This window comes from Cetorhinus maximus, chromosome 30, assembly GCF_964194155.1.
Source record: "Cetorhinus maximus chromosome 30, sCetMax3.hap1.1, whole genome shotgun sequence".
In the NCBI taxonomy this organism is placed as follows: Eukaryota; Metazoa; Chordata; class Chondrichthyes; order Lamniformes; family Cetorhinidae; genus Cetorhinus; species Cetorhinus maximus.
The window spans coordinates 23924931-23948652 of record NC_135908.1 but is presented as its reverse complement, the minus strand read 5'-3'; the positions used below and the strand labels follow the sequence as shown (position 1 = coordinate 23948652).

At 40.5% G+C, this 23722-nt stretch overlaps 1 protein-coding gene across 2 annotated transcripts in view; it reads left to right on the top strand.

Annotated features, from left to right (window-relative positions):
- Positions 1-23722, top strand: part of vps13c (vacuolar protein sorting 13 homolog C) — a 350466-nt gene that overhangs the window by 307050 nt on the left and 19694 nt on the right. For both annotated transcript variants that reach the window (XM_078532613.1, XM_078532615.1), the window contains 11 exons: positions 242-323; positions 426-495; positions 2628-2739; positions 6183-6296; positions 7276-7415; positions 10012-10093; positions 12823-12936; positions 13031-13106; positions 13290-13453; positions 21896-21941; positions 23253-23376. In XM_078532613.1, the coding sequence (XP_078388739.1) occupies positions 242-323; positions 426-495; positions 2628-2739; positions 6183-6296; positions 7276-7415; positions 10012-10093; positions 12823-12936; positions 13031-13106; positions 13290-13453; positions 21896-21941; positions 23253-23376 (1124 nt within the window). The remainder of the gene's footprint in view (positions 1-241; positions 324-425; positions 496-2627; positions 2740-6182; positions 6297-7275; positions 7416-10011; positions 10094-12822; positions 12937-13030; positions 13107-13289; positions 13454-21895; positions 21942-23252; positions 23377-23722) is intronic.

The following is a 23722-nucleotide window of genomic DNA, read 5'->3' as shown; positions in this document are numbered from 1 at the left end:
GCTCCAAAAAGCCATCTCGTAGGCATTCCACAAATTCCTTTTCTTGGGATCCACTACCAACCTGATTTTCCCAGTCTACCTGCATATTGAAATGCCCCATGATCACTGTAACCTTGCCTTTCTTATACACCTTTTCTATCTACTGGTGTATCTTGAAGTGATAGAATAATCTTGAAGTGATAGAATAAAAGGAATAGCTTTGTTGCCTTGAGAACGTGTCAACCTAGTCTTTCTGTCACAGGTTGATAACCAGCTGGCTGGTGCAATATTTCCAATAGCATTCCATCCTGTACCCCCTCCCAAGTCCATCGCCTTGGATTCAGGTCAGTAATCAAATTTAACTGATTTTTAAATTCCATAATTACATGTGTTTATACATATTTTTATATTGCAAATACTCAAATTTTTATGTACACTCTGTTTAGAACCAAAGCCATTTATTGATATAAGCATCATCACAAGATTTAATGAACATAGCCAAGTGATGCAATTCAAGTGAGTAACGTTTCTTCTTTACTAGTGCAGGTGCGATATCTGCTGAAACTACACCTCTTAATAAATTATTAGATTGTTATAGATATTCCAGATGATTAGTAAACATCAGCTGCAGACTGGCAGATTCTAGCTGTTCACGTTCATCCTGTGACTGGGAATCACTCCCAGTCCTGAATACAGACTCATGAGTCTCCTCTCTCTCGGGGTGCTCAGACTGTGACCTTTCATCCTCTGGGAACTGGGGTCAACTCCAAACATGGGAGGAAAAATTCCCCCTTTGCTCGTAGAACATTTAACAATCCTGGAAGGGGCAGGGCTGGAGCTTTGTGTTAAATTCTAATCACCAGACTTTAGGAAAGGTTTCAAAGACTTGGAGAGGGTGCGAGAAGAGATGACCAGAATGGTATCAGGGTTGAAGGACTTCAGTTAATAGGGAGAGATTGGAGAAACTGGGATTGTCCTCCTTAGAGCACAAAAGGTTAAGGGAAGATTTAATAGAGATCTTCAAAATCATGAAGGGTTTTGATAGAGCGAATAAGGAGAAATGGCTACCAATGGCAGAAAATCCATACACCAGAGAACTGTAACGCATTGGTAATGTTACCAGACTAATAATCCAGAGGATGGGACTAATGCTGCGGAGACATGAACTTCAAATTCAATTCGGATAATTTATAAATCTGGAATAAAAGGCTAACCTCAGTAATGGTGACAATGAAACTACTGGATTGTCGTAAAACTTCATCTGGTTCACTGATGTTCTTCAAGAAAGGAAATCTGCCATCCTTACTTGGGATCTGGCCTATATGTGACCCCAGATCCACAGAAATACGGGGTGGGATTTGCCAGCCCCATGCGCCGCCGGGATCATCCACTCCCTCCAAAAATCGATGGACGTTTGGTTGGACCGCTGAGTATTCCTTGGCGGGTCCCACCATGAAAATCCCGGCCATGGTTACTCTTAGTTCCTCTCTGAAATGGCCTAGCAAGTCCCTCATTGGTGTGAAATCTCTACAGAAGAATAAAACAGGACTGACCACTCGGCATCCACCGAAGCACTAGAAAGGACAAAGACACATCTCACCCAGTAAGCACTGCAAAGTGCTCCAGACTAACATCTGAGGACTTGTACTAAAATTGGGAGAATTATCCCACAGACTGTTTATACTCACCAAATCATACCTTGCAGTCAATTTCCCGGACTCTTCCGCAATCCCTGGGTATGCCCTGTCCACCAGCAGGATAGACCCACCTGAGGTGGTGGCACAGTGGTATTCGGTCAGTAAGGAATGACCATGGGAATCCTCAACATTGTTATCAGGATATCATGAAGCCTGCTGACATCAGGCCAAACACAGGCAAGGAAACCTCCTGCTGATTACCAGCTACCACTCTCTCAACTGTTGAATACTCCTTCATGTTGAACACCACTTGGAAGAAGCAAGTGAAGGTATCAAGGACACAATGCATCAGGGTGGGTGCCTGTAATTGACTTGACCTTTTTCGATACAGTATTTAGTCCATCTACTGTAGATTGAACATGTGTGGTTAAGGCCAAAGGTTGTTTTCAGGTAAAGCAGGGTTAGAAGGTGGGGATAATTGGGCCAGGGTGCATAATGTAATTCAGTCCTTGTGTCATACATTCCGTCCTTGTTTTTAGATAATACTTGATTAACACCAAACCAAAGGAGAAATTCGGACCCATGACCAAAAGCTGGGTCAAAGCAATAGGTTTTAATGATGTATTAAGGAAGGTGAGAGAGGCCAAGGAGCTAGAGCTTAGATAGCTGAAAGTACAGCTGGCAGTGCTGTGGCAAAGGAAGTCAGGCGTGTTCAAGAGGCCACTATTTGCTGAACACAGAGGTTATTGGGAGTTGAAGGAGGTTACTGAGATCAGCAAGGTCAGGCCATGGAGCGACTTGAACACAATCTTCACTGGTACTATCACTCGTGTCATGTTAAAATCTTTTCTGAAAACTATGTAATCAAGAAATTGAATGTTTATTGATGATATGTCCTTGAATATTTTTGAAATAATGACTAGTTGGGTATATGCGTGCCTTTTTTTTGAAATGATCATTCCTGTTTCAAGTATATGACTATGCTCACTATGACATTTTGTTTACTTCTAGATACTTCATGGTCCTGATTCAAGAAATGGCTGTGAAAATTGATCAGGGGTTTCTCAGTGCAGTTATAGCAATGTTTACCCCAGCATCAGATCCTCTTGCAATGGCCCAAAAGGTAACTTTAGTTCTCTGCATTATGATTTTATTATCATGCTTTTACTTTTATCTTTGCCCAATTATGAACTTTCTTGCACAGCTGCTCCATTATTGGAATTTTTATCTTCCTGTTGGTATAAGCAGCTCTGTTTTTGGCCTGACTAATTTAAATGGGTGAATGAGGTAGTAGATGCGTTGGTGTTAATTTTCCAATAAGTCCCTAGATTCTGGAAATGTTCCAACAGACTGGAGAGTAATGAATATAATCCCTGTATTCAAGAAGGGAGGGAGGGTGAAAACAGGAAACTATGGGCCAGTTAGCTTGACATCTGTTGTGGGGAAGGTGTTAGAATCGATCATTAAAGAGGTTACGGCTGGGCACTTAGAAAAACTCAAGGTAATCAGGAAGAGTCAGCGTGGTTTTGTGAAAGGGAAATCATCTTTAACCAATTTATTGGAGTTCTTTTAAGGAATAACATGCACTGTGGATAAAGGGGAGCCTGTAGACGTGCTGTACTTGGATTCACAGAAGGCATTTGATAAGATGCCACATCAAAGGTATTGCAGAAAATGAAAGCTCATGGTGTAAGGAGTAACATATTAGCATGGATAGAGGATAGGCTGGCTGGCAGAAATCAGAGTACGTGTAAATAGATTTCCTGATTGGCAAGATGTGAAAAGTGGATTCCCGCAGGGGTCTGTGCTGGGGCTCAACTTTTTACAATTTATATCAATGACTGAGATGAGGGGAGCGAAGGCACGATAGCTAAATTTGCAGACGACACAAAGATAGGTAGGAAAGTATGTTGTGAAGAAGACATAAGGAGGTTGCAGACGGATATAGATAAGGCAGTGAGTGGGCAAAAATATGGCAGATGAAGTATAATGTGGGAAAATGTGAAGTTGCTCAATTTGGCAGGAAGAATAAAAAAGTAGAGTATTACTTAACCAAAAGTCAAGTTGCAGAATCCTGAGCTGCAGAGGGACTCAGTGCATGAGTCAGAAGGAGTTAGTATCCGGTTACAGCAAGGAATTAAGGCTAATGGAATGCTATCCTTTATTACAAGAGAAATTGAACATAGAAGTAAAGATGTTATGCTTCAGTTATACAGGACATTAGTGAGGCCACATCTCGAATACTGTGTGCAGTATTGGTCTCCTTATTTAGGGAAGGATGTAAATGCATTGGAGGTGGTTCAGCGGAGGTTTACTAGATTGATAGCTGGAATGAGTGGGTTGTCTTATGAGGAAAGGTTAGACAGACTGGGCTTGTTTCCACTGGAGTTCAGAAGAGTGAGGGATGACTTGATTTGAAGTATACAAGATCCTGAACGGTATTGACAAGTTGGACATGGAAAGGATGTTTCCTCTTGTGGGTGAGTCCAGAACTAGGGGGCACTGTTTTAAAATTAGGGGTTGCCATGTTGAGACAGAGATGAGGAGAATTTTTTTTTTGAGGGTTGTGCGACTTTGGAACTCTGCCTCAGAAAGTGGTGGAGGTGGGGTCATCGAATATTTTTAAGGCAAAGGTAGATAGATTCTTGTTAGGCAAGGAAATCAAAGGTTATCGGGGGTAGATGGGAATGTGCAATTCAAAACGCAAACGGATCAGCCACGATCCTAATGAATGGTGGAGCAGCAGGAAACTATAGGCCAGTCAGCCTAACATCTGTCATTGGGAAAATGCTAGAGTCCATTATTAAGGAAGGAATAGGACATTTAGAAAATCTTAACGCAATCAAACAGAGTCAGCATGCGTTCGTGAAAGGGAAATCATGTTTGACAAATTTGCTAGAGTTCTTTGAGGATATTACAAGCAGAGTTGATAAAAGGGAACTGGTAGATGTAGTGTATTTGGATTTTCAGAAGGCATTTGATAAGGTGCCTTATAAAGATTATTGTACAAGATAGGAGGTCACGGTATTGGGGGTAATATATTAGCATGGTTTGAGGATTGGTTGACACACAAGACAGTCGGGATTAATGGGTCTTTTTCAGGTTGGAAAGACGTAACTGATGGAGTGCCACAAGGATCAGTCCTGGGGCCTCAATTATTTGCTATCTTTATTAATGACTTGGAGCAGGGGGAGAGTGTAATGTATCCAAATTTTCTGAAGCTACAAAAATAGGTAGGAGGGCATGTGTTGAGGACATAAGGAATCAGCCAGGGGATATAGTCAGGTTGAGTGAGTTGGCAAAAACTTGGCAGATGTGGTTTAATGTAGGGAAGTGTGAGGTCATGCACTTTGGTAGAAAAAACCAAAAGACAGACTATTATTTAAATGGAAAGAGACTCCAAAAAAGTGCAGCACAGAGGGATCTGCGTAAAACACACAAGGTTAGCATGCAGGTGCATCAAGTAATTAAGAAGGCAAATGCAATTTTGGCCAGTATTGCTGGGTTTGGAGTTTAAAAATAGGGAAGTCTTGTTACAACAGTACAGGTTGTTGGTGAGGCCGCACCTGGGGCACTGTGTACAGTTTTGATCTCCATATTTAAGGAAGGATATACTGGCAATGGAGGCAGTTCAAAAGAGATTCACTAGGCTGATTCCTGGGGTGAAGAGGTTGATTTATCAAGAACGGCTAAACCGGTTAGGCCTTTATTCATTAGAGTTTAGGTGAATGAGGGGTCATCTTAATGCAACGTACAAGATTCTGAGGGGGCTTGACAGGGCAGATGTTGAGAAGATGTTTCCGCTAGTGGGGGAATCTCGAACTAGGGGACATAGTTACAGAATAAGGGAGCATTCATTTAAAACCGAGATGCGAATGAAGTTCTTCTCTGAGGGTAATGAATGTCTGGAATTCTCTACCCCAGAGAGTTGTGGAGGCTAGATCACTGGAAGTATTTAAAGAGGAGATAGATAGATTTTTGAAATATCAGGGAGTTGAGGGCTATGAGGAGCTGGCACGACAGAGGAGTTGAGGCCTGGGGCAGATCAGCCATGATCTTATTGAATGGCGGAGCAGGCTTGAGGGGCTGAATGGCCTACTCCTGCTCCTATTTCTTATGTTCTTTACCTTCGATAGGGCAGAATGGTCATTTTCCTACCTTTGCAAGGATTGATGTATGAAGTACTCCGTGTTTATCCTGTTTTCATTAGAAAAAGAAATGAACCTTTGGGTGAAGAGAAATGTGGGCTCTGCATTAAGTCTCTTCTATAGTCTCACATTCTGCTTCATGGTCTAGAATCAGAAGTGAAGAATGGTCAGCTTAGATAAATCTAGCATATATATATGGGTAGAATAGCTGCTTGGAGTTCACTTGGGTAAAATAGCTGCTTTTACTATAAAAATTAACAACTCTAACCTTAAGGTAAAACATTTTCATAAATCTGAATGAGACATTGTCACATTTAAACTTTGAGAAATATTTTAATTGCTTCATCTTTGCAAAAGAATTGGATTGAAGCTGGTCCTGATAGGATTGACTTAAAGTAGTTTTGGTTTTATTTTGCAGACTAATCTGATAGATCAGGACATGGAAGCCGTGAAGGCAGAATTGATGGAAACATCAATGACGGATGCTTCAAGACTTAGCTTCTTCGAATATTTCCACATTTCACCAATCAAAGTTAGTATTTTGGCTTTTTTTCAAACTAAATAAAGAACTAAAATTGTTTGCATGTTTATAGACTATGTTCAGCTCCCAATAACTACAGGAGCAGTGATTATTTGTTTTGACATTTCATACCCCATTGTTTTCCGTTTCTTTCACAGTTTTAAACAATGATAACCTACAGTGACTGTGAAAATATTGATTTGCTGTACAAATATTTAATTCCTCCAACAGGAAATAGCTGAATTGATTTTCTGAGCCTGCAAGCCAGTGGGAACCCTTGCATAAGTCTTGGGAAACTTAGGGCGTTTTGTTCATTATTTTCTGTTCATTGCCTTTAATTTTCCTTCCACCAGAATCAATGTACAGCGATTTTCCAGTTAAACATGACCAGAGGCTACACACTGCAAGCATACACTAATGTTGGCTTTCCAAGTTTATCTTCCTCTGTTTTGTCTTCTATAAATATGAACATACAAGAACAAATGATGTCAAATAAATGTCAGTCCACTGAGCCTGTCTGAGATGTTATGATGTGATTTAACTATCAACCTCATTCACCTCCATCCATTGTGCAATCCCTTGAGCAAAAAGCAGCTAAAATTTAGGGAATAATTCCAAGAAGTTGCTGGGCAAAATGATTCCAAATCAGACTTGGTATTTTTAAATAATTTTATCTTTGTGAAGGATGTTTGACTTTTCATTGCTCTGTGGGCATGTATGACTCATGCATAGAACCAGTGATTTTCCTTGTCCACGTGAACCCCGTAATTCCTTGTATTTTTTGAGAACAAAGTGCATCTTTTCTCAACTTGATCATCCAGTGAAAGTTCATCGTGAACCTGAGAAGCACATGGTAATGTGTTTTCTAGAAATGTTATCATTTTCTGTAAACATTCGAAATGTGTAATGCATAATATCTTGCACACGTTAATAATGCTGGTACAAGTGTTGAAGTTGATGTTACTTAGTCACAATCTTCTTTTCTCAACAGTTGCATCTAAGTTTATCTCTGGACTCAGGAGGAGAAAATTCCAGTAAAGAAAAGCAGGAAGCAGTACCACTCCAGTCTCTCCACATCCTGCTCAAAAGCATTGGAGCTACCTTAACAGATGTGGACGATCTCATCTTTAAGTAAGTACAATAAGCTGCTTTTCACTATTATAAGTGTGTATTTTTGTCTTAAAATCCAAAGCAGCAAATTTCACTTTTTACCACTGCGACTGCCAGCAGAGCATCTGTCTGAATCAAACATATCAATATGTAACATAGCAATTTGAACAAACATATCAATATGTAACATCGCAATTTGAACAAACATATCAATATGTAACATAGCAATTTGAACAAACATATCAATAACTAACATAGCAATTTGAACAAACATATCAATAACTAACATAGCAATTTGAACAAACATATCAATATGTAACACAGCAATTTGAACAAACAAATCAATATGTAACATAGCAATTTGAACAAACAAATCAATATGTAACATAGCAATTTGAACAAACATATCAATAAGTAACATAGCAATTTGAACAAACATCAATATGTAACATAGCAATTTGAACAAACATATCAATAAGTAACATAGCAATTTGAACAAACATCAATATGTAACATAGCAATTTGAACAAACAAATCAATATGTAACATAGCAATTTGAACAAACAAATCAATATGTAACATAGCAATTTGAACAAACATCAATATGTAACATAGCAATTTGAACAAACAAATCAATATGTAACATAGCAATTTGAACAAACAAATCAATATGTAACATAGCAATTTGAACAAACATATCAATAACTAACATAGCAATTTGAACAAATAAATCAATATGTAACATAGCAATTTGAACAAATAAATCAATATGTAACATAGCAATTTGAACAAATAAATCAATAAGTAACATAGCAATTTGAACAAACATATCAATAACTAACATAGCAATTTGAACAAATAAATCAATATGTAACATAGCAATTTGAACAAATAAATCAATATGTAACATAGCAATTTGAACAAATAAATCAATAAGTAACATAGCAATTTGAACAAATAAATCAATATGTAACATAGCAATTTGAACAAATAAATCAATATGTAACATAGCAATTTGAACAAATAAATCAATATGTAACATAGCAATTTGAACAAATAAATCAATAAGTAACATAGCAATTTGAACAAACATATCAATAACTAACATAGCAATTTGAACAAATTTATCAAACTGCAGAATGGACCTGTAGACGTCTTATGAATTTTGATACAAAGTTGAGGTGGTGCATTTTGGTCTGAGGAATAAGGACACATTCCATGGGAATCTGAATGGGGTGGAGGTGCAAAGGAATTTAGGGGTACAGACTCTGAAATCATTACAAGTAGCACTGCAAGTTAACAAGACCATAAAAAGTAAAAACCAAATTCCAAGGTTCATTTCTAGAGGGATAAAATTGAAAAGCAGAGGTTATGTTAAATAATTTTCGCACTTTGGTTATGCAACATTTGAAACAATTCTGGTGATCTTATTGCAAAAAGGATCTGTATCTCGTGGAAGGCACTGGAAAAGTTTCACTGAGCTGGCAAACAGAGGAGAGATGATGAAAAAGAAAGGTGTGATCCCACGCCAAAAGCTGTAGAGAGAAGCTGGCAGGATAATGCACCATGGTCACGTTTATGGTTCTGTTTAGAGTTGTATCCATGCTGAGGAAAGGGCAGAAACCTGATTTAGGGAGATTGAAGCACAGAGTTGGGGGAAACATGGGCGTGAGTTTGGGAAGTAGCAACATGTTTTCAGACTTGTGAGGAAAGGGGAGTAAGAATTAGGATGCTAGTGTGCAGGGATAGAGGGATTGAGAATGGACTTTTAGGTGAGGCAGCTGATAATGGTTTAGAAAGGAGGAGGAAAGGGAACTATTTACAAGATCAGATAGCATGGGGACCTGGAAGAGAAGCTTGGTGGTCAGAAATTTCGTGACAATAGAGTCAAGGCAAAGAGGAGTTGAATCTTGTGGATGAGATATGCTCAGAGAGGGTATGAGGGAAAGAACGAGAGAGACCTGGGTGAGGACAGGGAGTGCCGTTGAAGGTTTGACTTTGTGGGGAAGGAGGGAAGCAGCAGAGGCAGCTGCCTTGGTAACAAAGAAGTCCATTAGCTCCTCACCGTTGTTGAAAAGTGAATACAAGAGAGAGGGGTTTAAGGAGACGGTTGGTCAAGAAGGAAAGAAGTCGAGGGTTACCTTTTGTCTTTGGAGGTCTTGGAGTAGTGTGTGGTTTTGCAGATGGGAGTGAAACCCAGTAACTTTTGATGCCTTCTAGCAGATCTCGTGATTAATGGCTAAAAGGTTGAGCAACAGATATGCTCAGGTCCAAGTCCCTTGTACTTCAGGGAACTATAATTCTGGAGTTTTATTTTGTTCATATTCTTGGGGATAGGTGTAGCTTAAGGTTACATGAGAGAGAAAATCCAGGACAGTGGATATTATACATGTCTTTGTCAACAATTATGGGAACAGGCAGGAAGATGAAGTTGTGGCCAGGATGAGACTGACCATGGAGCAGGCTCAAGGGATTGGATTTTGTGTTCCTGCCCCAATTCTTATGGTCACTGGAGGGAACAGGTTGAATGACGTTTCCTAATATGGCTTGATGTGTGTTTATGTCTATTTACTTTGGTCAATTTTGAAGAAAAACTTAGGAGTTTCTTGTGTTACAGGCTTGCATTCTTTGAAATGAAATTTCAGTTCTACAAGAGGAACCAGCTGATGTGGGCTGTAATTTCACATTATAGCGAACAAGTAAGTGGTTATTTTTTCAATTTTCCTGCAGGTTGCTTTATTCTTATATCCTCAAGGTGGTGACTCATACCCAGATATGAATGTCCACAGGTGTTGGCATTCCTGTTTCTTTGCTCTTGAGTGTGATCTGGATCTGTAACCCTAGACGGTATGAATGTGATTCTAAAAATGATTTAGGTGCAACGACAAATTGCTCTCAGAATCGATGTGTCAGACAATGGCGCAGTGTCTTGTAGTACCCATTCCTTTGTAGCACTGTGGTGAGCTGTATGTTGGGGGCTGTAAGCAGGTGGCTGGCAGTGGTCAGCTGCTTCCCAATGGAGGGTCATCTCTGGCATCTCCAAGGATTTTGTGTTAAATCAACAATGGTGAGTTGGTGAACAACTTTTGTAACAGCTTATCCTCACTGGTGAGATAATATAATTCAACCAAAAAGCAGTTGTGTATGTTAAAGTCTTCTATGTCTTATCCGACAAAAAATGGATGCGTAAATACTACTTGTATTGTACATTAGTGGCTTTTTTATTTTGAAAACAAAAATGTATTGATTTGGTAAAATACAAAGTAAGTGACTTAAAATTTTAGTCAATGCTTTCACCACCTCGAGGCCTATGTTTTCCTCACCAGCCTCCTCATATCAGCTAATCCAGTGATGTGCTCATGTTCTCATCTGCACCACTTTTCCAAGCGTCAGTGTTTCTCGACAACTGAATTTCGAGATCCTCTCTCATATCTTCAGCATTCCCCAGGCTGCACTACAAATGAGCTTACCTGCTTGTATGGCCCGGTCCATTCTCTCTGTCTTGCTGACACTACTTATTCCTCATTCTCTCTGCCCTGGTATCCAGAGCCAGTCTTGCACTCATTACATTCCTAAAGCTAATGAGCTAATTCTCTGCTTGGTATGAAGTTCTTAGTTCTCTTTACTGTATGCCCTTGCCATGCCCTTGTTGCTGCTGCTGTTGTCTTTTGGAATTCCCTCTCTAAACCATTAAGAAAAAAACTTGCCTTTATATCATTCCTTTTGTGGCCTCAAAAAGTACCAGCCAATCAAGTACTTTATTTTAAAGTGCAGTCACTGATCCAAACTAGGAAAGTGCTTCAACCAATTTGTGTACAGCAAGATTCCACAGTCAGCATTGATATAAATGCCTGTTGAATGGTTCAACATAGTTGGAGATCATTCAGCCCATTGTTTCTGTCATAGTTCGTTGAAGGAATTATCCAATTGGTCCAAATTTCTCCCACAAAAACAGAAAATGCTGGAAAAACACAGGTCTAGCAGCATCTATGGAGAGAACGACAAGATTAATGTTTCGAGTCCATATGAGTCATACCAAGGATAGACCTGAGTTTTTCCAGCATTTTCTGTTTTTGTTGCAGATTTCCAGCATCCGCAGTATTTTGCTTTTATTTTGGTCCAATTTCCTGCTCTTTCTACATAGCCCTGCAAATATTTCCTTCAGGTATTTATCCAGTTCCTTTTTGAAAGCTACTTTTGAATCTGCTTCCATCACTTTCAGGCAGTCCAATCCAGATCATCATATTTACATAGAAACTAGGAACAGGAGTAGGTCCTTCGAGCCTGCTTCGCCATTCATTATGATCATGGCTGATCATCCAACTCAATAGCCTGCTCCTGCTTTCTCCCCATACCCTTTGATCCCTTTCGCCCCAAGAGCTATATCTAACTCCATGAAAACATACAATGTTTTGGTCTCAACTACTTTCTGTGGTAACGAATTCCACAGACTCACCACTCTCTGGGTGAAGAATTTTCTCCTCATCTCAGTTCTAAATGGTCTACCCCATATCTTCAGACTGTGACCCCTGGTTCTGGACTCCCCCACCATCGGGAACATCCTTCCTGCATCTACCCTGTCTAGACCTGTTAGAATTTTATAGGTTTCTATGAGATCCCCCCTCATTCTTCTGAACTCCAGCGAATATAATCCTAATCGATTCAATCTCAACTCATATGTCAGTCCCGCCATCCCAGGAATCAGTTGGGTAAACCTTTCTTCCCCCTCTGGTTCTTTTGCTAAGTTCCTTAAATCTGTGTCCTCTGGTTGCCGGCTCTTCTGCCACTGGAACAGTTTTTCCAATTCTTCCCATGACCTTCTCTCCTCTGAGGAGACGCAGTCCAATTTTGGATCAGTTAAAATATTTTAATGATTTTAGCTGGAGGCTAAATGTTGTCCAGAACATCAGGAGAACTCTCTTGCTCCCCTACAACTATCACTATTGGATCTCTTGCATCCGCCTTAAATGGCAGGCAGAATGTCTCATCTAAATGGAAGCACATTTGACATTGCAGCACTCCTTCAGCACAGCACTGAATGTCAGCCTAGATGATGTGCCCAAGTCTTGGAGGGGGCTTGAACAGATAATCTTCAGAATCTGAAGTGAGTGTGCCATTTAGCCAAGGCTGACACGCTTTGTAATAACCTCCTTCCTTACCTTCTATCTGCTTTACAGCCCATCTTTTCAACTGCTTCTATGGTCCTTCTTCCCTCTTGCCCAAAATTCACTCTTTTTTTGCTTGGTTTGGATCTCGTGTGACGCATCACTGATCCTGTTTTACGTAAGGGGGTTTGTATAAATACAGGTTGATTGCTATTTGAATAACATTGATTCATGCATTCTTAAGTGCGAAAAACATTATTATTAACTGAAATGAAAAACCTGAATAATATCACCAACCAACCTTTCAATGCTTCTTCTTTTAGTTTCTAAAGCAAATGTATGTGCTTGTTTTGGGACTGGATGTTCTTGGAAACCCAGTTGGCCTTATCAGAGGACTGTCTGAAGGTGTCGAAGCATTCTTCTATGAACCTTTCCAGGTAAGTCAAGAGGAAGCAATGGAAAATATGTCTGTGTTTTGTAAAGCTGATCCAAGTTTTTACTCTCTAACAATGGTGACTGTGTAATGTTTAGGGTGCTGTTCAGGGACCAGAGGAATTTGCAGAGGGCTTTGTGATAGGAGTGAGGAGTCTGCTTGGACACACTGTTGGTAGGTGATGACTCTGATGCAGCTTTCATGTCAGCATATGTTGGAACTGATGATCAGAAAAGTCATGTTTCTCAGATAGTTCCGTAATCTGAGAGATTATTCACTGGATTTGAATCTGACTTCAGTTCCAGCAGTGTGTGCTTATTTTCTTGTGCTTAATACAAATGCTGGTGCCAAACACAGGTGGTGCAGCTGGTGTCGTATCTAGAATCACAGGCACTGTTGGGAAAGGTCTGGCTGCAATCACGATGGATAAAGAATACCAGCAGAAACGCAGGGAGGAAATGAACCGCCAGCCCAAGGACTTTGGAGACAGTTTGGCTAAAGGAGGAAAAGGCTTTTTACGGGTAGGGAAAATTTGCATTTTAAAACATGACAATTGAGGAGAGCTTAATGCAATATTACTGTTTTCTATGCTGTTGATAAATCCGCACATCTCTATAATTATAAATTCTGTAAGGGTGAAGATACATCGCTCACTAACGTCCAAGTCACTGCGACCATACCAACAAACCTGTTCGTATCTTCCATGATAAAAATAATGTCTGCATCCTATCAGACATGCACATTTCATATGTAATAAAATAAATTGTGGAAAGCGGAAGAAAGAACTTGCATTTTATATGATGCTTTCCATGGCCACATGTCACCCCAAAGCACTTCAAAGGCAATAAAGCACTAATAAAGTGTGGTCATTGTTGTAATGTAATGAGACCTGGAATCAGATTTGTGCACAGCAGGGTGCCACCAACAGTGATGAGTTAGTCTGGCTGAGGGATAAATTTAAACATTGTGAAGTATAAAAGTATGAAAGCTTAAAATTCCCAAGACACAGAACAACCAGGTATCCACTTTAGAGCGAAACAAAAATGGCTACACTACAGTGATGCAACAGCTGGGGGCTCTGGCTTCTCATCACCTGCCCGTAGGCAGAGGGGGAGTAGATGGGGGCATTGGAGTAAGCGGGAGGGGAGAATGCGGGAGTTGAATGAGTAACTCGGAGGGAAAGTATAGGGATGGTGATGAGATGAAGGAAAGGGGATAGTGGGAAGATGAAGTAGTAGAGACATGTGGATAGAATTCCAAAGATTCAGAATCCTTTTGAGTGAAGAAATTTCTTCTCATCTCAGTCCATGACCGACCCTTTGTTCTGGGACTGTGTACTCATGTTCTGGACTCCGCAATCAGGGGAAACATCCTCCCAACAATTACTCTGTCCTGCCACTTAAAAGATTTTATGTTTAAGTTTGATCTTATTCTTCTAGAGCCTAGGAGATGTAGGCTTAGTGTACTCAGACTCTCCTCTTGGTATAATCCTCTCATCCCAGAAATCAATCCAGTCAGCCTCATAGGCAGTCCCTGTAAGGCATGTATATGCTTCCTTAGGTAAGGAAAACATAACTATGCACTATCCTCCAGATGTGATCTTACCAAGACCTGAAATAATGGTAATAAGATTTCTTTACTTATTCTATTCTATTCAGCATGTTCTTGCCCACTCACTTAACCTGCCAGTAACACCTTGCCAGCTTCTTTGCTTCCTCTTCATAACTAACTTTCCCACCAAACCATTGTATGGTCAGCAAAGTTGAATATATTACACACAGTCTCCATCTAAGTTATTGATATAGTTTGTAAATAGCTGAGGCTCAAGCACTGATCCTTGCGGCACCTCACCAGTTATAGCCTGCCAACCTGAAAATAACCCATTTGTTCCTTGCTTTTGTTTTCTGTCTCTTAGATTGGCATAGATTGAGGATTGGGTATTACCCCAATCACACATGCTGTACTCTTTGTATAAGAACTTCTGTCAAATGAATTTTGAAAATCCAAATATACTGCATCCATTAGTTTCCTGTTATCCACTCTACTGGTTAGATCCTCTAAAAACAGATTTGACAAACACAATTTCACTTTCATAAATCCGTGTTGACTCTGCCTTATATTAGGATTTTCTAAGTGTCCCGTCACCAACTCCCTAATTATAGATTCTGGCATTTTCCCTACTACCAATATTAGGCTAGCTAGCCTATAGTTTTCTCTCTCGTGCTCTCGATTGCTCGCTCTCACTCACTCACTCACTCACTCACTCTCTCTCCCCTTCCTTCAATAAGAGTTACATTTGCCACCTTTCAGCACATGGCAGCTTTTCTAGACTAGGGAGTTCTGGAAGATCAAAACAAATACATCTACCTCTGTAGCTACTTCTACTATTCATGCCTTTTAAAAAATATTATCCTTTTTCTGCTCTCACAACCAAAATGAGTAACCTCACACTTCCCCATATTATACTCCATCTGCCACCTAGTTGCCCACTCACTGAACCGGTCTATATCGTTTTGCAGCCTTTGTGTCCTCCGCAACTGGGATGATCTTGTCAGGTGGGTCAGTGAAGTAGTTGCTCCGAATCTGAAGCCTTTCAGCTTTAAAGATAAGCTCAAAGCTTTGTGAGAAATCAACTGGGGAACAGATTATTTTAGGCCTAGCATTGTGCAACGAGAAAGGATGATTTAATACCCTTGTAGTGAAGGGGTCTCTAGGGATGAGTGCTCATAATAGGATAACATTTTATTTTCAGCTTGAAAGTGATCCAAAACTAGGGTCTCAAATCTCTATTCTGCTCGATTAAGTGAGTGGGCAACTAGGTGGCAGATGGAGTATAATATGGGGAAGTGTGAGGTTACTCATTTTGGTTGTGAGCAGAAAAAGTGCAGGCCATCAGGTCAAGGGGAATTGTCGACTTTTAAACCCATTAATATCTCCAGTACTGTTTCTTTACTAACACTCATTTCTTCAAGTTCCCCATCCTCACTGAACCCTTGGTTCCCCACTATTTCCAAAATGTTTTTTGTGTCCTACTGTGAAAATGATTAATGTCTCTCGCATTTCCTTATTCCCTAGTATAATGTATCCTGTCTCTGTCTCTAGCCTTTACTTTCATTAATCTGTTCCTTTTATATACCTATAGAAAATTTTACACTCTCATGTCTCTTGCTAGTTTACTCTCCTACACTGTATTCTCCTTATCAAATTCTTGATCATCCTTTGCTAAATTCTTCCTGCCCTCGGGCTCTCTACTGCTTTTGGCAGGATCACAAGTCCCTTCCTTTAATCTAATACTATCTTTAGCTTCCCTTCTTAGCCATGGTTGGACCATTTTCCCACGTGGTTTTTATTCCATAAGGGAATATGCATTTGTTACAAATTATGAATGAAATCTTTAAATGTTTGCCTTTTTTTTTTCTAATGTCATGTCTTTTAAATTAGCCAGCTCACTCCCCATACCAACATCATTTGCTTTGTTCAGATTTGAGACCCTAGTTTTGGATCACTTTCAAGCTGAAAATAAAATGTTATCCTATTATGAGCACTCATCCCTAGAGACCCCTTCACTACAAGGGTATTAAATCATCCTTTCTCGTTTCACAATACTAGGCCTAAACTAATCTGTTCCCCAGTTGATTTCTCACAAAGCTTTGAGCTTATCTTTAAAGCTGAAAGACTTCAGATGCAGAGCAACTACTTCACTGACCCACCTGACAAGATCATCCCAGTTGCGGAGGACACAAAGGCTGCAAAACGATATAGACAGGTTAAGTGAGTGGGCAACTAGGTGGCAGATGGAGTATAATATGGGGAAGTGTGAGGTTATTCATTTTGGTTGTGAGAGCAGAAAAAGGATAATATTTTTTAAAAGGCATGAATAGTGATAGAAGTTTGAAACCCTTTTCCACAAACGGCATATTATGTTAGATCATTATTGATTTTAAATCTGAGATTGATAGATTTCTGCTATCCAAAGGTATTAATGGATATGGGGGGAATGGAGTTAAGTCGCAGATCAGCCAAGACTCTACTGAATAGCACAACAGGCTCGAGGGGCTGAATGTTCCTATGTCCCTCCCTGGTGCACAAACTTCCTGATATTATAAATGGTCCTCGTTCCTCAAGCACCATTCTGCTTCCTTTCAAAACCACTGTCATCCATTCATTCTTGACCCCTCTGCCCTCACTATCAACTCCTTTACAACCTCCCTTTCTTCTATAAGGTCTTTGTACGTGTAACCATCTTCCAAATTTGTATCAATCTCTCCCAAGGCTCTTTTTTTCCTCAGGTTTCCACTGTTCCCATAGCAATGGACCTGCCCTTACTGAAGTATCAGATAATATTTTCACTGACTCACATTTGTTATCCCTCTCATCCCTTTTAACCTTTCACCAGCCTTGAGCACAGCTCATGACATTCTTTTCCTCAAACACCTCTCCTCCTCTGTCCAGCTCCCTGGGACTTCTCTTGCTTGGTTCCACTCAGTCCGATTGCAGCCAGCATACCTCAAACAACGACCTCTTTATATGAAGAGAAGAAATTTGCAGGATGATGGGGTGAAGGCAGGGGAGTGGGACTAGATGAGTTGCACTTGCAGAGAATCGGCACAGACACGATGGACCGAGAGTCATCCTCCTGTTCTGTAACCATTCCATGATCCTTTCACCTCTGCACACTCATTATCTGCAGTTCCTCAATGATTCATCCTTAGCCTCTGCCTTTTCTTCATCTGTGCAATACTATTGGCAACATCTGCAGACATAGTCAGCTTCCACATGCATCCCTTATCCTCAAACTCTCTGCTACTCTTAATCCAGACTTCTGTACAACCTGCTCTCTTCATCTCACCATTTGTCGCCATGCTTCAGCTGCCTTGAATTTTCTTGAGTTATATAAAAACCTCCTCTTCCTCTTCCTCTTTCTCCTCCTTGTAGTCCCTCATTAACCCAACTCTTCAACCAAGCTTTTGGCCACGTCCCCAAATCTTTCTTTCCTGGGCTTGGAATCTGTTACACCACTGTGAAGTGCCTTGCATGTGGAAGGTGCCTGAATAAAAAGGGAAAGGAGAGTACGGTATTTAAAGTCATCTCTGAGGCAAAGGCATCTTCTCTATAATGAGCCTTATCCCAATCATGTGCCTACACCGTCTAAGATATTCGCAAAGTCATTTATTGCCAGACAAACCTGTATGTCCAATCAGCACTTTGAGACGGGATCACACCTTGATGATACGGGTAGGACCCTAGGTAAGCTTAAATCTGCTTTTCACAGTATAGCTATGACCACCAACCAAGTCTAGAACCTTTAGCCTACAATTGTATGTTTGTTGTTTGGCCTTGAACAAATGAAGTGTAATTTGGCACTTCAGTTCTGTGGCTTCTTTTGAGCTTTCATTCCTCAAATGGTGGCGGACTAGTAAACAGCTCACTGGAGGAGGAAGTTCTACAAATGTCCCCATCCTCACTAATCCTCACTGAAGCCAGCACATCAGTGCAAAAGAGAATTTGCAACCAGCTTCAGCCAGAAGTGCTGAGTGGATGACCCATCTTGGCCTTCTCCTGAGGCCCCCAGATGCCAGTCTTCAAGCAATTCAATTCGTTCCATATGATATCAAGAAATGGCTGAAGCTGCTGGATACAGCAAAGGCTATGGCCCTTACAACCTTCCAGCAATAGTACAGAAGACTTGTGCTCCAGAACTAACTCCCCCCACCTAGCCAAGCTATTTCAGTACAGCTACAAAACTGGCATCTACTGGCAATGTGGAAAACTGCCCAGGCATGTCCTGTCCACAAAAAGCAGGCCGAATCCAACACGACCAATTACCGCCCTTTCAGTCTACTCTCAATCTCATGATTGAGATCGCAAAGTGATGGAAGGGGTCGCTGACTGTGAAACGGCACTTAGATGGCAATAACTTGCTCACTGGCACTCATTTTGGGTTCTATCAGGACCACTCAACTCCTAACTCATTACAGCCTTGGTCCAAACATGGGCAAAAGAGCTGAACTCGAGATATATGATGAGAGGACTGCCCTTGACATCAAGGCAGCATTTGACTCAGTGTGACATCAAGGAGCCCTAGCAAAACTGGAGTCAATGGGAATCAGGGGGAAAACTCTCCACAGGTTGGAGTGATACCTAGCACAAAGGAAGATGGTTGTGGTTGTTGGAGGTCAATCATCTCAGTCCTAGGATATTGCTGCAGTCATTACTCAGGGCAGTGTCCTAGACCCAACCATCCTCAGCTACTTCATCATTGACCTCCCCTCCATCATAATGTCAGAAGTGGGGGTGTTCACTGATGCGAATGGTGCCGAACACTGCAAGCGACTCCCCAGATACTGAAGTCCGTGTTTTTAAATGATTGTTTCACAGGATGTGGGCGTCGCTGGCCAGGCCAGCATTTATTGCCCATCCCTAATCGCCCTTGAGAAGGTGGTGGTGAGCCCCCTCTTGAACTGCTGCAGCCCACGTAATGTGGGTACGCCTACACTGCTGTTAGGGAGGGAGTTCTAGGATTTTGACCCAGCGATAGTGAAGGGACAGCGATATAGTTCCAATTAATAGTTCCACCAGCTTCTCAAGGGCAATTGGTGATGGGCAGTAAATACTGGCCCGGTCAGTAATGCCCATATCCCATGAATGAATTAAAAAATGATATCATCCACACACTGCTGGAGAAACTGGCAATGCTTTATTGCCTCTCATTTGAGTGGTTTATAAACTCATTAAAAACGCCTGTAAAATTCTTCTACTTTATGATGTTCTTAAAATTTTTCAGGACCTTTACAAAGATTGAATGTACAACTGTAACTGTCTCGAAAGTGAAAGTTAAAAAGCAGAATCTAGGGTTGTATTACCTTGCCTGTTGCCCCAATGTCACACAAAGTTGAAATATGTGATCACTCGCTTTTCATAGTGTTTTGCCAACTCACTGGCAATTTGGTAGGATGTTTATCAATGACACTATCTCCTACCTCCACCTCGTGGAGATGTTGTAAACTACACAACATTCAGAAAATGTTGAAGCAAGAAAACCTGTCTCTATACAGAGAAAGAAACATTGCTAAATAATACCGCTGAGACAGAAATTAACAGACTCTGGGTGGTTTTGTAAATAAATGAATTTTAGTTAAACGTGTTTCTTTATTCTTGTTGCACTGTATGTGCCATAGCACTGAAACAGAGCTCAGTACCAACAATTCCATTCTATAAGAAGTAACGTGGGCTTGTGCCCTTTATAAAGATGTTTTTAACATTGCTGTATCGCCCTAAATGATCTTCCCTGCTCCCTGCCATATGAAAAGTGGGTCACACCTTGGTGCTATTTTTTGATGTCTGGAAAATACTACCTCATAATCTGTTCTAACACCATTAAGCTCTATGCTTTGCTCATGTTTTCATTGATTAGTTCTAGTTCAAGGTATTTGAGGAAATCTCCCTGAATGCAGCTGGGCCTTTAGCAGTACAAATGATCTTAGCGCGTAGGGCACATTGCATCTAAATACAATGTGGTGGCCTGTAATACATATTTAAATCTGACCTATAACCATACTTCAAAATACACAGAAGCTGCACCGGTCCATGTTGGTGTTTCACCTCCACAGAAGTACATAGTCCCAATCACATTTACATGTCCTGCCCCAATATGCTGTCACCTATTCCAAATAACCCTGAATGTTGACATAGGGCGGGATTTTCCGCACCCGCCCGCCGCCGGGATCTTCCTGTGCCACCGCAAGTCAATGGACTTCCAGCTGGGGCCCCGCCTCGCCTGCAGCGGGCCCCTCCCAAGACAGGACCAGAAAATCCCGGCCATCGTTTCTGCCTGACACTCTCATCCTTGGAGTCAAGTCCACAGCCTCTCAACTCTGCATAGAGAAGCTTTTTTTGCTCTTTGTTCAAAATCTCGCATGTTTAATCTTGTATCTAGAGCCACTCATTCCAGACCCTCAACCACCAGAAATAGTCTGCTTCAATCCAAAACAAAAGCAAAATACTGTGAATGCTAGAAATATTCAGCAGGCCAGTCGAAATCTGTGGAGAGAGAAAGCATTAGCATTTAAGGTCATTGACCTTTCATCAGAATAGTCCATCCTGTCCCATCCCTTTTATAATTTTGAACATTTCCACCGTATCGTTCCCATAACCTGCGTTGTTCGAATGTAAAGCACCCACATTTTAAGCCAAAATAAAATGAAGTGTAGTATAAAAATGGATAAATCTTCATGCCAAGATCTGTGGTCTAGAGGAGCTTCCAAATTCAGACTGATGTGAATCCTACCTGATGCCACAAGTAAAACAATTGGCTAACTTTGGCAGTGTGTTTTCCTGAGGCCAGGTGGCTTTCTTTAGGATCTGAATTTAGAACAGATATAGTTTCAAAATTATGTGTTAGACATCGTAATTTCAAATACAACTTTTTTACTTCTCACTTCCATTAGTTCCCTTGTGCCAATCTCCAGCCACCTTTAGGTACAGCAAGCAACATCAGTTTCTGTTGTACTGTATGATGAGGGTGCTAATTTCACTTCAATGCTTCTCCCAGGTTCCTTTCTACCCATGTCTTGTGAACTCGTGACTTGCTTCCAAGACCCCTGCTCGTGTTGTCCTGGACCAACAGCAGGTCATGGGGGAAAACAGCCTTATGATGGAGTCCCTGACCTGTGATTGTCACCTCCCCACAGTGGGAAGCAGTATGCCGGATTATTAACACAGTGGCACACCCAACTCTGCCAGAGTGCTTAACACAAGCACACAGCTGCCAGAGAAATCTTCAAATCCAAAATTATTTGAAACTTCTGTCATGAAGCCTTGTTTTCAGGATACTTAGAAAAACTGTTCTTATTTATATGGATGTAATGACCCTGTTTTATTATGTTCCAGCATAATAATTTCAGTTCAATAATATATTCTATAATGTAAAAACATTTACAAGTAATCGTCTTGTATCGTTTCAGGGTGTGGTTGGAGGATTTACAGGAATAGTCACAAAGCCAGTTGAAGGTACGTGGTCTAAACTTTGTAGCATGGTATGTAAATGTAAATGTCTTGGAACAATATTGTAATGGACAGACAATTGAATACCATTGCATACGAGCTTTTCTTTTATATAATGTATTCAACTGTATGACCACAGCTATTTTGCTGTTCCCAGCTATTCTGGACATATCTTGGAAGCTCTGTAGTGCATTAGCCCTGCCTTATTTTAGCTTTCCATCCTTTTGACTTAATGGTTAAAGAAATATATTTCAGTATTTCAACCTGTGCAAAAAGGAATAATGTGGAAGCTCAGTCATTGAGTAATGTTTAAAGCAGAGATTGACAGATTTCTCAATACTATTGACAAAGGGATATGGGGTAGTGTGGGGGATAAAGCATTGCAGTGGATGATCAGCTATGATTGTGCTGAATGGTGGAGCAGGCTCGAGGGGCTGAATTGCCTACTCCTATGATTTAAAAGAAAAATCACTTTGTTTTAAAACTTAAACATTTTCAAATCTTTGCAGTGCAGATCACCAAAAATATCAAAGACCCAAAAGGTGACAGTCAAATTCTGATTTGATTACAGAGAATTGTTAGTGTTTTGAGCATTACATTCTGCAACTCCATTACTCTATAATTCACGCTACTGGTTTGTTGGTGATTGAATGTGTCAAATTCTTTGTGATTCATGGGGTTGTGGAATTTTATCAGTCTTTTAAGGATTGCATTTCATTGCACTTTTTGACAAAATCCACAAACGTTTGTAGCTTGAAGGCTTAAAGCAGCATCCTTGGTCTGGAGGGCAGGCAAGGGACTGGTGCATAAGTCTCTGTCTCAAACTGGTCACTAAAAAGTACGCATGAATGGTCCAAATACTGGATGATTCTCTCATTAAAATTTCTTTTCTGTTTGGGAAGAATCTGGACTGTACTTGGCGCTGTCCTTAATTATAATATTTTTATATCATGCCATTACGTCCGATTCTTTTTAATTCTTTGGTGCATTTTAAGTTGTGCTGTATGTTCATGTGAGAAAACGTGGGTGAAAAATCAATGCTGGTAAATGAATGAGAAACCTAAAACTGAAATGTGTGACTGATTACTCATAAGGCTGAGGATGAAGCATATTGTAAACCTATAATATAAGGTTAGCCAGGTGCATGGATTATCGGGATTTTCTAGCATTTATTTTGTGTTAACCTGGAGAATTGCTGGTGCTTAGGAAGGAGTAATGTCTAATTTGACTAAGCAGCTGCTGGCAGCATCTGTTCTGAATATGTTCCACGAATTGAATTACCGTTTCCAAGTAATGATGTACCATTTCCTGCAACAGGTGCTAAAAAGGAAGGTGCGGCTGGTTTCTTTAAAGGAGTTGGCAAAGGTCTGGTTGGCGTTGTTGCCCGACCAACAGGTGGGATCGTTGACATGGCGAGCAGCACTTTGCAAGGAATTAGAAAGTAAGATTTGATTACAGAGAACTGTTAGTGTTTCGGGCATTACATTCTGCCCAAATAGAATTCAGAACCAATAGAATTCATCTGACCTCCTACCAGTGGCTCTGTACTTTTGAGAAGACCCAGATTTGTAAATTCTGCTTTTTACTGTTATCTACTGAAGAGCCAGCAGGAATCTTAAAAAGTATTTTAAATTGTATTTTAATGGAAACTGGATTTCTTGTAAAACTGGCATTCAAAAAAATACTTATATAACATTATTAAATTTCACCCAAATGCACCAACTGCATTCATGGGGTATAACGTTAATTAAAATGACCAAAGTCTTAAATTTTGATAAATAATTTGC